The sequence below is a fragment of the Pundamilia nyererei genome, unplaced genomic scaffold (assembly GCF_000239375.1).
Source record: "Pundamilia nyererei isolate P.nyererei 1_Seehausen unplaced genomic scaffold, PunNye1.0 scaffold00013, whole genome shotgun sequence".
Taxonomy (NCBI): Eukaryota; Metazoa; Chordata; class Actinopteri; order Cichliformes; family Cichlidae; genus Pundamilia; species Pundamilia nyererei.
This window is the reverse complement of record NW_005187414.1, coordinates 3675586-3687874: the sequence shown is the minus strand read 5'-3', so window position 1 is coordinate 3687874 and position 12289 is coordinate 3675586. Positions and strand designations below refer to the sequence as shown.

Here is a 12289-nt window from a genome sequence, read left to right as displayed (position 1 = left end):
GCTCTCTCTCCCTCTCCCTTTGCCGCTTCCCCCCTCTGACATCCTGACAGCCGGCACTGGCTACCAGCGCCAGGACACTGCCATTCCGAGCCCCCTGTCTGCACTGACATCCTACAGCAGCAGCAGATGACCAGATGGGATTCTGGGAAAATATACAGCAGCTTTTTCTACATGGAACATTGTCAAGAAAGAGGCAAACTTAAAAGGAAAAAGTTCCCATTCATTCAGACCCTTTTGTCATCCTTCGCTTATTATTATTTGCGGTATTTTCCCGAGAGACTTGGGAAAAAAATAAATGAACATTTGCAGTTATTGTAGCACGAGTTTGTCTTTATATTACATTTTATGATCTACATCTCCTCAAAATTACCATCATGCTACCATAATATAAAACATTATTGTGTGTCAGCGGCTTGATTGCATTCATGAATATAAAATTCTGACTTTCAGTCCTGTGCCGCTAAGATCTTATTCTGGCTGCCTGAAACACAGTACCATTTTAAATTGTAATTATTTTGGAAAACAAAGCCATAATATATTTTTCATGAAGCCTCAGTGGAGTTTAAGAAGTTCAGTACATTTGTTTGGCCAACTAACATCAGAATTATGTGGAATATACTGTGGGGGTCTCCCACAAGCACTGAAAACAATTTTTTAAATGTTCTCACTACTAGTTTCCACTGTCCTCATTAGATCACACTCTGTTGCAGACCTCAATTTCTACCCTGATCTACATGCTGTTTATGCTACTCTTACCCATCTCTTCTTCCATAGTCGATATCTAGCCTTTTTTTGTCATGAATCCCAGTGAGTGCCAAACACGTTTTCTTGTTTCAGTCTGTCGCAGTGTTCAGAGATGTCTAAGCTCCCTAAGGAGAAAGCCACATCTTCTCCGATATCATCTGCCTTTGTGTACAACTGTTTCCAGCTCTTTAATAATCGGAGTTATTTGGTCTGAACAAGGTCAAATCTGTAGGACAAAATATAAAAAAATAAATCTAAAAAGTAACATTTTCTTGACATCCAGGACATCTTGCTTTGAGAATTACTTACTACTAATCCTCGGGATGCCGCATCACTAAAAATGCAAATGTTAAACATACAGACTTACAGAAGGGGAGGGGGTCCTTTGCATGTTCACTTTGGGACAGCAGAAACACCGATATGACTGCGATCAGTAGTCTAATTACCCTGCTAGCTATCATTCAAGCACGGAGAAACACATCTGTCCATGTGACACTAAATCCAAACCAGTTAAATCTATGTTAAGGTTACGAGGGGGTTCTTGGAAAATCTTCAGGAGGGTTCTCTGGTCCCCACGAAGCTCGATTGCTCCTGTCCTTAAACCTACTTTCTGATTAGCCCGAGTTTGTTTTATTTTTACCCTTTTCAGTGCGAGAGTCTTTGGGTGGTGCATGGCTTTAAATGATTATCCACAAAGGATAAGGTTTTTGTTTTTTTTGTTAGACCTTGTACTGCTCTCCAAGCTGCAGTTATTGCATGCTGCCCAGAATTTCCTGGCATTGTCCATCTAATTTATATAATAATTTTGAGTGTTTGTGGGTTTCAAACAATAAAAGAAAACATTTAATACCATTGTCAATACATTTCTATATTAAAGAGAATCTGAAAAATGTGAAATATTCTCATTTGAGAAGCTGAAAATGGCAAGATTTGGCATTTGTGTACCTAATGCATTATTTAAAGTAGCAATTAAATGTTATGATTCAACAAAATCACTTTCACCTTTAAGTGAAAGGCTCAAGGCAGACTGCAGTACTGGATAAGGACTATATTTGTATTTAAATGCACTTTATAAAGGCTACACCAGTGTGTGTTGTGTCTCTCTGACCTCGAGTAGCTGGGTCTTGTCGTACTCTCTACGATGCTTGTAGATGCACTGGCTGAGTAGGGAGTACAGTCGCTCCAGCTGCTCCACGCTGTAGCCCTCACTCTTCTTCACCACCATATCCAGTAGAATCTGCAGGAAACAATAGAAATCATTCGTTTTAGAAAATAAATACATCTTACAGATATATACCACAGAAACAACAGCACAGGCGCAATCGGACAGCCGTACAGTGATGGAACAACGGGTCGCACAAGCAACTCACTGATGCTGGTGCGTGGAGATGCATCATTTGGAGGTCAGCTGCATTCAAAAGCAATTAAGATCAGAATGACAGCTAATTAAGGCTAATCATAATTAGAACCAAGTTTACATTTCACTGCTACTTTAATTAAAACATTCTGGACAGTCAAAGGCCCTTTTAATTGACCCGTTCTTCGCATTTTACCCAAACCAAAGTCTGTGTGTATATGCGCTTCTATTTAAACACGCAGCTCATCAGAATGCACGGACTGAGACAGCAAAGGCACAATAATTAAAGTTATCATCACTGACACAAGGCAAACAGAGAAACCTCAACTGAAATTAAATGGTGTGGGTGTGGGAGACACAGAGAGACAGAGAGAGAAAACTGCTTGAAAAACATAAAATCAAGGCAATATGATGATTAATAAGACATGGATGTTTGTCAGAGCCTCATCAGTGAACGTCTGAGAGATAATTACAGTGAGCAAAAGAACGAAAATTGCAAAGGTAAAAAGGTTAGCATTGTATTAATCACTGTACTCCATCTGACAATGGGTTCTGTTTAAATGACAGTTGGCCTGATTAAAGTTAAACTGAGGCTTCACATCAAGAGAAACTTGAGCAGAAACTTAATCCCAAGACAAAGTCTGCTCATAACCAGAAATCTGGCCTGAAGAAAAATACTCGGTAGGATTTTTTACTTTTTAGCTTCTATTAAGATACACCACAGCTTGGAGCCACGTACCTGCCACCAATATTATTATTGTTATTATTCTTTATAACTGAAAGAATGAAAAACGTCATGCATGATGCATTAGTCCTAATGGTTCGTATCCAATCCTCGTGACAAACATTTGCTACTGCTCTTCATCTCAGTGCTGACTAACGTAATCAATGACCTCCTAAAAGCCTTTCTTAGTTTTTTTAGATTGTTTTTTTTGCTACAAACATCACATGGAGAGAGAAATTACACCTGCTTCCAACTAAACAACATTATCTGCATCAATGTTTTCACATTTTGTATTTAGAAGATTGGATAAACTCCAGCTCAAAGTGGACTTAATGTGTCCGTTTCCACCTCCATATTTATTATCCTTGGAGTCTATTAGAGTCTCTCTGCATAATTCACAATTCAAAATAAACATTATTCATCTCATATTAGGCCTCGGTGCAGCCCCTCAGCTCCTCTTACAAACATAAGGTTTGAACAGCAGGTTGGCAAGTCCACTGTGTAATGTGCCTGAGATGACTATATTAAGGATATGTAATCTCTTTGACATCATAAAGCACCACAAATGGAAAAATTGTGTAAGAGCAATGATTACTATGAAAAACCACAGTGTGACAGATCATCAGAAAAAGCTTTTACAGCTTCTCTTTCAGTCACATGTAAACATTTCTATAGTTGAAGTCAGTCTGATTCAAGACTTTGTTTCACCTGTTAACTTCTCCCCTTCTTCTACAGTTATCAGTAAACGTCACATGTTTAATCAGCTCCCTGAACACAGACAGCCATCATCTGTTCGCCACAGTAGTTGCCGTTATTATCACACTCTTAATTCCTGAAAACACTGTATTTAAAACAATCTCTATGCAGATTGACAGCTGCGCTTGCAGGCTGCCATATTCCAAAAGCAGAGAAGCATATGTTCCTGCACTTTTCTGTCAAGATGGAGGGCATGTGGAGAGAAGAATGCAATCAGGTTAAATTACTTACATTGTACAAGTTTTCTCCTAATCAGTTTACACAAAGGCTTATTTCATCCCTCTGAAACTGAAAAAAAAACCAGGCGTGTTTCTTCTGATTGGGGTGTTTAAACTAAGCATTATTTTTACTGTTTCAGCTTTTGAAATGATTACAAGCAGAACATCAGACTCCGTATAAGCACAGCCGCTAAATGCATACCATATAAAACTTAAAGGTCCAGAAAACAGGACGATTATTCCTTTGAAACATTCAAACTTTCATAATTTCATCTGGTAGTATAGAAAATCACTGGTTATATCCCTTTTCATAAGAACTTCCACCTGGCCAATCTAATAACCAAGTCCCTTGACAAATAATGTCTACATAAAGAAGCTAAGAACATGAAAAAAAATCTAATATTCAGAATTCATGCAGAGCGATAATCATGATCTCTGCAACACTGGGAAAAAAGTGCCATCAGCTGCTACATATTGAATATATTTTACTGGTATCTTTTTGTACTTTTTTCACATTAACTCTGGCCTAACATCAGGGGAGCTATCAGCTTTCATAGTTTCAATCCAGCCATAAGAACTAATAAAAGAGGTCCAAATGGAGCACATCACAGTGAGATGCCGGTTTTAACAACACATGCATAAAAGCTTTAATTAGCATCATTACCAACCCATCGCACATGTGTAATAATGTCAGCCAGCCTTTCATCCCACTGCCACTGCATTTCTCTCCATTTTTCATCATGTTCCCCAACTCTTGCTTTAAGTGCATTTCTCTACTTTATAATGCACCTTTTTCTCCTGAGATAGTTCATCTTCTCACCTCAAGCCATTTTCACTGTTTTACACAGCCTCTTCTCACCTCCTCTTCAGCTGCATTTCCGACATTACTATTGCACAACAGTCTTTGCTTCTGGTGTATTTGTCTTTGCATTCTCCTCTCTTCTGCGCCTTTCTTTCCCCTCTTTGTTCTCTCTCTCTCCGTTTCTTCGCTTTATTCTCCTCTTACTGTTACCAGGCTGATTGCAGCAGTGCACTTCCCAGCCTTTGTCAGCTTGATCAGGGTGTCGGCGACACTGTGGGGTAAATGGTGTGAGAGGGTCTTACATGGGCTCAGTGACTGAGTGAGCTCACGGCACACAAAAGGGCCGTAATCCCATGCGTTAAAGACTACTACTGACATGGGCCATTTAACCTCACCCCTTCTAAACTCCTTGCTCCATCTTCCCCCACAACCTTTTCTTTACCACATCTCTATCTATGCTTCTTAAGAACATAGATTCAAAAGGGAGGGTTGGGATGCCTGCGATTTTAGACAACAGCTGAATAAGGGTATACATTGTCATTAGCGGCAAACTCAGAGCTTTTGTTAACGTGGCTTGCACAAATATTTTATAAAATGCAGTATTTCCACTTAAAAGTCTCGAAAATGTGCAGAATGTAAGTGCAGTCCACTGAATTTACAGTCGTTCTATGCTTCTGGTATTTTGCAAACAAATCCCTTTTTCAAATAAGCATGCTGTACACAGTCAGGCATGCAGACTGGAGCTGACTGTGATACAGTAGAGGGTCTTCTTTGATCACTGAAGGCTTCACTATCTACACGCACATGTGTGTTGGAGAGACTTCCTCACCACTGGCTGAGAGAAGAGGGTTAGCAGGCAGAGAGGGAGGAGGAAAAAACTCAACAACAAGGACTCAAAACCCAACAGTCTCCATCACAAGGGACGCTATTAAGCCTTCAATATCTGCCTCCAAGAACAATTCAGCCTGCTCTTCCTGTTAACTAAGATTTTGTGTCTCCAATACTAGCAAATGAATGAATTATTAATGATTCTGGTTTGTTTGTTACCTTCAGCTCAGGCAGACACTGGATTTGGATTTTCAGATTTATTAAAAAAAAAAAAAAAAAAAGTAAGTCATGGTGGCAAATAATGTGGTTTACAGGGCACTCGGTCACACAGATAATGCAATATTGATAGTGTTACAAGGGTCAGGGACAATCATGATGAATCATATTACCATGGTCCCAGAACATTAAAATGAAATGGTGTTTCTGTTCAGTTGCCCATGTAAAAACCGCTGCAGGGGTCGACAGCTCATCTTAAATATGCAACGCTTGGCTTTACAGGAAAATGCCATTAGATTACGGTGAATTCTCTTTACTTTAGTATAGGAGGAAAAAAGGGTTTTCGATGCTATATATGGTAACGTCTTTTGTGCAAAGTATGCAATTTGATATCTGAATAAAATGAGTCCAATGATACTGTTTAAAAACAGCATTACTCTCTTCTACCTGATGATTTTAATATTTACCTATGTAAATGAACACATCATGCTCTGTGTGCCGTTAGGTTTATGCGGTGACTCAGCCACTTAGATAATGAGTAGAACACTGAATTCAGAATCAAACAAAAAAATATGAATCACGGATGAAAATAAATGTAGATAATTGTTATTATATTCACTCACACACAAAGATCAATAAAGGAGTTAACTTTAACTGATAGAAAACTTAAGAGACCTAAGGGCTGGTTTCCTGGGTAGGGGGTAAATTAAACTATTCTAAGGCTTTAATCTAGAAATGTCAATCTTAGTGGTTTTCCTAATACATCTTAAATGTAGTTCTACAGAACAGAGCTGCCTGGGATAGCTCAAACTTTATCTCAGGACTTAAAATGTCCTGAAGCACATGGCTTCAATCTCAATTAGGAGGAAAAAATCTGAGCAATGAGTTTTGTTTTGTTTTTTACTCAAAAACACTGATAACAATATGAGCCTTATAAATCAAATAGTCCATACATGACATGAGTCTGGGTAGGAATATAGAACATTGAGAGATGTGAAAATGACCAAATGTAAAATCTGCAGGTTTCATTTGGCAAGTCCTTGGCAAAAAAAGTATTACAAGGTAAAAATTACAATTGGGGGGGAAGATAATAAGATGGAAAAAATAAGGAAGGAAAAGGAGGAAAGAAATTTCATATTTTACAGACTCAAGACAGGAGAGATCCAATATCACCAGGTAATAAAGGAGAAGAACACCAAACAGACCTCCACATACACAGAGCAAAATTATCAGATGAAGATATGTTTACCAAACAAATGCACAGGGGAGAAAAATTTAATACAGAAAAGATTTAGGTCAAGGTTATGGAAAAGGATTTGCTAATGAACTGATATGATTAAACTTTGGGGAGAGCTCAAGGGAAATAAAGGGTAATCAATATAAACTCCTTTCCATGTGTCGTGCAACCGGTGTGCAGGAAGAGTAAAGTGTTAAACAGTGAAAGATGCTGACAGAGCACTAAGCGTTTCACACCGTCTGTGCATTATGAGGGTATGCTTTTGGAATATACAAAAGCATGTACGGCCTGGTAAAGCTGGATTCATCTGAATAAGCAGTGCAGCTTAAAGCGTTACAGCAGGTATTTGTTATCATAGGATTTGAGCAGTGAGGAGGTGGCGGAGGCTTGAAATTCGTTACTACAGACCTACATTTACGATACATTATTAACACACACAATATAACTGACCTGGAATCGCAGCCTGCCCATGAATTAACAAGTGCAATAGCATCTTAACAGGATTGTTATCTTTCCATTGATTGACTCGGTACAACACAAAAGTATGGGATATCACATCCCTGCGTTTTCTGGCTGAAGAAACCTTGATGCAAGCCACATATACCACCGGTCATCAAATCACCCCCCAGTTCTTACATTCTTCACCTCGCTAAGAACACCTCTGCAGAGTTGGGCTGGCTTGCTAGAGCAAATTAGCTATGCGTCCTGGCAGCTTAGGTTTAGCTTAACGGCTTCTGTTGGTGTTGGCCTCCACTGTGCAGCGGCTGCATAGGCTGCCTGCGGAGCGCTAATTTTGAGTCTTCCTGTGCAGCGTTTTGGAATGGACACTAAACCGAAGCAAGCAGGGCAGAACTGTTCTGTTCGGCCCCGTCCTCAGGGGTGCGGTTTCTCTTTTCATGACAGTGGATGCCTCATTCTCTGGTCCGGTGCGTGCCCTATCTACCTACATTGATCGCACTCAGAATGTGCATTTATGTTACCATTTGTTTGCCTGCTTCACTAATCCAGCAAGTGGTAGAGCTCTGTCTAAACAGAGGCTGTCCCACTGCATTATGGAAGCTGCCTCATGTGCGTACAGCACCAAGGGTCTCGCTTTGCCCCAGGGGGTGAGAGCACATTCCACCAGGAGAATGTAAGCTGATGTGCTCTTTTTAAACCCCGCGTAGGTGATATTTGTGCTGCAGCTAGTTGGGCATCACTGCACTCTTTTGTTCAGTCCTATCGATTGATGGCTCCTGCTGTCCTTCCCCTGGATCTACCGCACACTAAGGTGCCGGTGGTCCGACTGGAGTACGTTGGTTGTATACATGTCCCATATTTATGTGTTGTCCTGAGTGAATCGACTGAAACGGAACAGTTATATCTATGACTTTGTTCCCTGAAGGAGAGGAACGAGGTACAACACAAGGTTGCCTCACCGTGCACCTCGGCTTGACTGTGATGGCAGGGGGTATATGTGCAGGCAGGGCCGTGCGCATGTCATCACATGGCCTCCACCTTAAAAGCATGAATAGAGGTTTCTTCAGCCAGGACACGCGGGGGAGTGATATCCCATACTTACGTGTTGTACTTTGTTCTTGTCCTCTCTTTCAGGGAACAGAAGAAACTGTTTCAGCCCTGATATTAAACATTGTAACCAGACATTAAAAATACCATCTTCATGTACTGTATGGGTATTAAGACGTACAAAATCCCACACAGTAACCCTAAGCCAAAGGTTGAGGAGATGGGAGCAACGCAAAAGGGCACAATAAATCTGGCCGCAAACTATTAGAAGAGAAATAAGAGAGACTAACTGGTATGTTTATGTTGTGTGAGCAAACAAGTGACCCTCACCTGCATAGCCAAGAGGCACAGATATGCAATTACATGCAAATGGGAGATGTGTCAAAGCAATCGGTGGGAATGAATAAAAATAAAAGAAGCACTTCAAGCACCATCTATTTTTATTGACAATCAAAACGATGGTCCAGCACTACTATTAGGCTGTCTTCTTTTGAACAGGCACGAGGCATGGCTACTTTGCCAAAGGGGGCCCCTGCTGTTATCAATACTAAAAAATGAAGGGAGATGACAAACTGAAGCAGGGCCATTTCTGTTCACAAGCTTCTCTAAAACAGGAAATCCTGACATGCTGTAGAAACTAAGCATCAAGCCAGAAAGACTCCATACTGCGCCAGTGACTAGAAACACTGGCTTTTTCTGGGCAGCTGCTAAAGGAAACAGCAGAGCAGACGATAATCTGTGTGTTCTTGGTGAGATGGAGGAAAAATTGCTGGGGCCAGATTGGATTTCTTGTTACTGAATTCTCATCTGCAATCCTCAGCACCACTTCTCCTAGCCCATCTGTGGACAAGTGTCTGATTATTGATGAAAGAAAACAGCTGAGAATGAGAGACGTTTTGGAGTAGGGAGAGAAACAAGCCTCAGGACCTATTTATTCATACTGAGGAATTCATTTTGATCCAGACAGCATCAAGCATCATTTCAGAGAAACTGGCAATAACAGAACTTGATTTTACTAAGTGAATCAGAGCAAATAACTGTGCAATGGCTCTGAAAGGCAGGGTGTGAATACTGAAATAATGCCATCTCCGTCCTACAGGCTTTGCGTGTAGGGTCTGTGAACAAACTCATAACACTCTGATGGTATTTAATTCCAGGGAGATTTCAGAGCCTCTTCCATCAAGTTAAAAGTCAGGAATAATGAGGCTTCTACAATCAATGAATACAACTGAAGAGTGAGGGAACAGTACACCACTCACTGTGGGCCCTAACACACATCAGGCACCGTGCCAGTCCCAGCCCCGCCAGCAAATATCTGCTTAAATGGCGGCTCTCATCCTGCGCACCGGAAATTCAATTTGTTCCGTAAGACTGGGATGAAAAAGCAATTATTCACAGTCCCCTCTTTTCACAATCTGTTTCTTTAAGATATCTCCCTTCTTCCCCCTGCTAACAAATAAACCTCCAGATTACTGCTATGTGTGGCTGTTCATAGGGGCAGCCAGTTGAAGCACTAAGATCAGGCCAGCTAAAAAGCCTGTCAATCAGGCTGAAAGATGGAGTCAGGTTCAGCACGAAGAGATATGTACCCCTACGGTCCCCATCATCCCCATGGGATGTGTGTAAAAGCCACTAGATAATGGCTTGATAGTTGGATGTCTCTTCGGAGCGTTGAGGAAAGACGTAAGCACATGTCAGAAGGACACTTCTTTTACACCAATTACACTACACAGAGCGCTGTAAAACCAGCGCCCCCTCCCCGACCATCCGATCAGTGGGAAGTGCTGTCAAGGGGGCCCACTGAGCCGAGGCTCCAATTTACACTTGGGGTATTAGGTGGGACCCTGGCGTGACAGTGCAAAGTACCACGGAGCTGCTTCACATGCTTCCACTTACTTGAACACACCCTGGGACGAGTTGGCAGATCTAGTGGGTCAGAGAGAAGCTCATGTTTGAGTCATGACCTTGTTTCCTTCAGATTTAACTGGAACAACACCTGTTGATTGAACGATGTGAAATTCGTTCTTTCCATTGTAATTGGCTCCCTCCTATGTTCAGAGGGCAAGGATACAAAAGGTCGATAATTGAAAGATGGAAGGGGACGAGCGACAGCGGCGTAACTGTAGCATGAATGAAAAGGAGGGATAAGCTTAAGAAGTTATTCATCTGAGAAGGGCAGTGTGACAGCATCAGCTCCAGAAGAGACCTATGGATCTGGTGAAAGCTTAAGGCTGGTCACCCATGATTGCACTTCCACAACCTCAATACCTTAAATCCCATTCAAAGAAGAGAGAGAGAGAGAGGGAGAGAGGGAGGGAGGGAGGGAGGGAGAGACTTTATTCAACTTTTTCTATATTCTACAGTTACACAAAGGTATAAGTTAAAATGTGGGACTTTCCAGGCGTCTAATCTACCTGTTGATTAAATGGGAGGGAGAAAAGTTCAATAGTCTAAAGGCAAGACAATGTAAAAGATTGATTTTAACATCAATTAAAACTGAATGGATGAGGTTGTGCAACTTGTGCATTTAATAGAAACTGTTTTGTTTTTTCCCCCTTTCTTACTTTGTGCAGCTTACTTGAAGCTTGCCTGTTTACGACTTTGCATCAGAGTCAGAGAGGAGTGCTCAATCTGCCAGGGCTGCAAATGGCTGCGTAATATCTCAGACTCAACAATAAACTAGTGTTTTACATCAATAAAACACATATTAAAATGTAAATCAATTCAGTTCAATTACATTTCGTACATAGCACCAATTAATAGTGCAACATAAAACTTCAAGGAGCTTTATGTTTCACTGTTGCAGAGAAATGTTACAAGTATTTTGCAACAGTGGAAAGGAACAACTCTCCTAACAAGAAGAGAACTCCAGCAGAACCAGGCTAACCGATGAGTAATCCTGATGCGAAAAGCAGCCATTTTTAAACATCTGCAGTTTTATCAGCCATATGTATGAATACGACCCACAGTGCAATTTCCAACACTGGTCAGAACAAGCCACAGTTTCACTTGCATATAAAAATATGCACAAACAAGATGACTTAATGGTTCATATAATTCAAAGAGTGACCAATCAAGACAATACAAATGAGGCACAGCTGTTTCCATTACAGAAGGGAGGAGAAAACAAAAAAGCAAGCCTTTCACCCAGACTGTTAACAACAGCATTGCAACAAGTAGCCAAATGAACTTAAGACTAAACAAAAACATATTTTCAACATTTTTGATTATAGTTCATCTTCTCCATAATCAAAATCTAATTATGCACTTTCAAGATGTGACAGTCCACAGCTGGTAGTGTTGGAACTAATACATCTTTGCTTAACATTTATATTTTATAGATTTTCTTAAAATGATCAGAAGTGAAGCCATTTGTATTTACCAAAAAAGGGGCAACCCTATATTTATACCATCTTTATAACACCAGTATTACTTATTATTACAATTAGTAATACAATTAGTAGAAATTCTATAGAATTTCTACTAATTGGATTGGCTACTGCACAATTCATTTTTGGGGGGAATTGTTTAATTTGTTTAAATGTTTTTGCAAGATCCTACAATCTTCTTCCTCTAACAAAGCAACTCAGGTTGGAAACTGTTGAAATCATGACTGGATACATTAAGTGATTAAAATCATAAGAAATGCTCATTTATTAACATTTATTGTGACTATTTCCTCATTACAAAATGTTTGCCTTTGTGTTACCAGAACATTTTTATACAGATCACACTACCTGTTAAATCTGAAATGCTTAACAGTGCACAATGCCAAATCACACCAGCTGTTACATCCTTCATGGTCTGAATCAGAATGATGGCTGTGTAAAATCAACAAGATGGCAATGAGGTGTGGACAGGATTTTAAAAAGCTGAAGTCTTGATGGTTGAAAAAAGTTAG

General features: G+C 40.3%; 1 protein-coding gene across 1 annotated transcript in view; it reads right to left on the bottom strand.

Moving 5' to 3' along the window:
* Positions 1-12289, bottom strand: part of atad2b (ATPase family AAA domain containing 2B) — a 64491-nt gene that overhangs the window by 6086 nt on the left and 46116 nt on the right. The window contains exon 27 of the mRNA XM_005725069.1: positions 1853-1981. Coding sequence (XP_005725126.1) covers positions 1853-1981 — 129 coding nt within the window. The remainder of the gene's footprint in view (positions 1-1852; positions 1982-12289) is intronic.